General features: G+C 45.9%; 1 protein-coding gene across 1 annotated transcript; it reads left to right on the top strand.

The window, feature by feature from the left end:
* On the top strand, positions 1-841 carry LOC104448825 (auxin-responsive protein SAUR50). Its single transcript, XM_010062735.3, has one exon. The coding sequence runs from the start codon at positions 135-137 to the stop codon at positions 459-461; it is 327 nt and encodes a 108-aa protein (XP_010061037.1). The 5' UTR covers positions 1-134; the 3' UTR covers positions 462-841.
* The last annotated feature ends 1,014 nt before the right edge of the window (positions 842-1,855 follow it).

Genomic DNA, 1,855 nt, shown 5'->3' with positions numbered 1-1,855 from the left:
CCTCCTCCCCTTTCAAACCAGCCCCTTCGCTCTCGCTCTATCTCTCTCTTGTTTCCGCCACACTCTCACTTCCGATTCATCATACTCAAATCCCTCTCTCTCTCTCTCTCTCTCGCTCTCTTTGAGCAAGAAAAATGGCGATCAAGAAGCCCAACAAGCTGCCGCAGACGGCCGTCCTGAAGCAAATCCTCAAGAGGTGCTCCAGCCTGGGGAGGAGGTCCTCCCAGGGGTACGAGCAGGAAGGGGGCGGCTTCCCGCTGGACGTGCCCAAGGGGCACTTCGTGGTCTACGTCGGGGAGAACCGGACCCGGTACATCGTACCCATCTCGTTCCTGACCCGGCCCGAGTTCCAGAGCCTGCTCCAGCAGGCGGAGGAGGAGTTCGGGTTCGACCACGACATGGGCCTAACCATCCCCTGCGAAGAGGACGTCTTCCAGTCCCTGACGTCGACGCTTAGATAGACAAGAAAGAAGAAGCTGGGAGGCTCGAGAAGCTTTCTGAGGTTCTTTCTTTCTAGGGCTTTCGTTTTCTTGGGGTTTCTTGCTTAGGCGAAAGGGTCGAAGAAGAAGATGAAGAAGCTGCAGCAGCAGACTGCTTGCTTCTCTGTGGTGTTTTTTCTCTTCTTTTTTTGGGGGGGAATTGGGGATGCGGGTGACTCTGACCATAGGGACGCCAGGATTATCGTCTGGGTTCCGATCTGTAAATTTTTTGCCAAGGCCAGTAATTCTTGATCCCCGCGCGGCGGTGTTCGGCGTGATGGCTGACCTTGCGAGAGAGGATCGAACTGATGTCCAAATTAATTATTATTAATCTTGAATTGGCGAGTTTCTTTTTGCCCTGATCTCTCTCTCTCTCTCTCTCTCTATCTGTAACATTTGCAAATGCAAAGCATGATGGCAACAGAAGAGTCTGAAATTCAGGGACGTTGTCGTTGTCTGGTCGTCTCCCTCCCTCTCTCTCTCTCCCGTTCTTTCCTTTTCTTGGCTGTCTGAACCTCGTTTTCCTTTTCCTCTGTAGAGAGAAATGTAAAGAATTGGAAAAGGACTCTGTCTGTGTCTGCTTCTGCCGCGCCTAGCCTAGTGAAGCTAGAATTGAAAACCACGTCCACCTTTGTTTTGTTTTTACTTTTATCCCTACTTTTTGTACCTTTTCTACTTAAGTCCTCGCACTTTTGTATATTTAATTAAGTCGTTCTACTTTCGTAAATTCTTTAATCAAGTCTCTTCAATATCAAGTACGGTAGAATTGGCTATATCATCATAAAAAATTTATCCACGTCACGCTCAAACATTGTCCACACTAACTAATTTTTTTACATATTTTTACACGTATTGTAACTTAAAAGCACATTCAAAGTTACTCGAGATGATTAGCCATAAGTGAGCCCAATAGAGTTTCATGTTTATTTATTCTGATCATATATATTTACTTGTGAATATGAAACAAATAAAACATACATTATCATTATAAAACTGGATCGAGACTTTATGGGGTTTTCCACAGTTTCTTAAGAAAAGTTACCTCTCGAAAAGACCAGCTTAGTTCCTTTCTCGTCGGAAATGAAAGGCACGTTCCTTTTTGGACAAAGAATTGGACGTCGTAGTCAAGCAATTACAAAAGCATCCATCCTTGCGCAAAAGTTTTAAAGTGCAATCATATCCGCAGCGGCTGGTCTATGGCCACAGATAAGGGTGGCCCAAAATTCAGGCTTTAAAACCTAATTTAACTCGAAAGGCCTCACATGCAACTCCGACGACTCCTCGAAGACCAAAACTAAATACGTTCTCTCAAAAAATTGATTGGGTCCGTCCGCCGATCAATGCACACGGACGAGATGAGTCGCGTGTATCACGAG

The sequence above is a fragment of the Eucalyptus grandis genome, chromosome 6 (assembly GCF_016545825.1).
Source record: "Eucalyptus grandis isolate ANBG69807.140 chromosome 6, ASM1654582v1, whole genome shotgun sequence".
Taxonomy (NCBI): domain Eukaryota; kingdom Viridiplantae; phylum Streptophyta; class Magnoliopsida; order Myrtales; family Myrtaceae; genus Eucalyptus; species Eucalyptus grandis.
The sequence above is the reverse complement of the archived record's forward strand: the minus strand, read 5'-3'. Positions and strand labels throughout refer to the sequence as shown.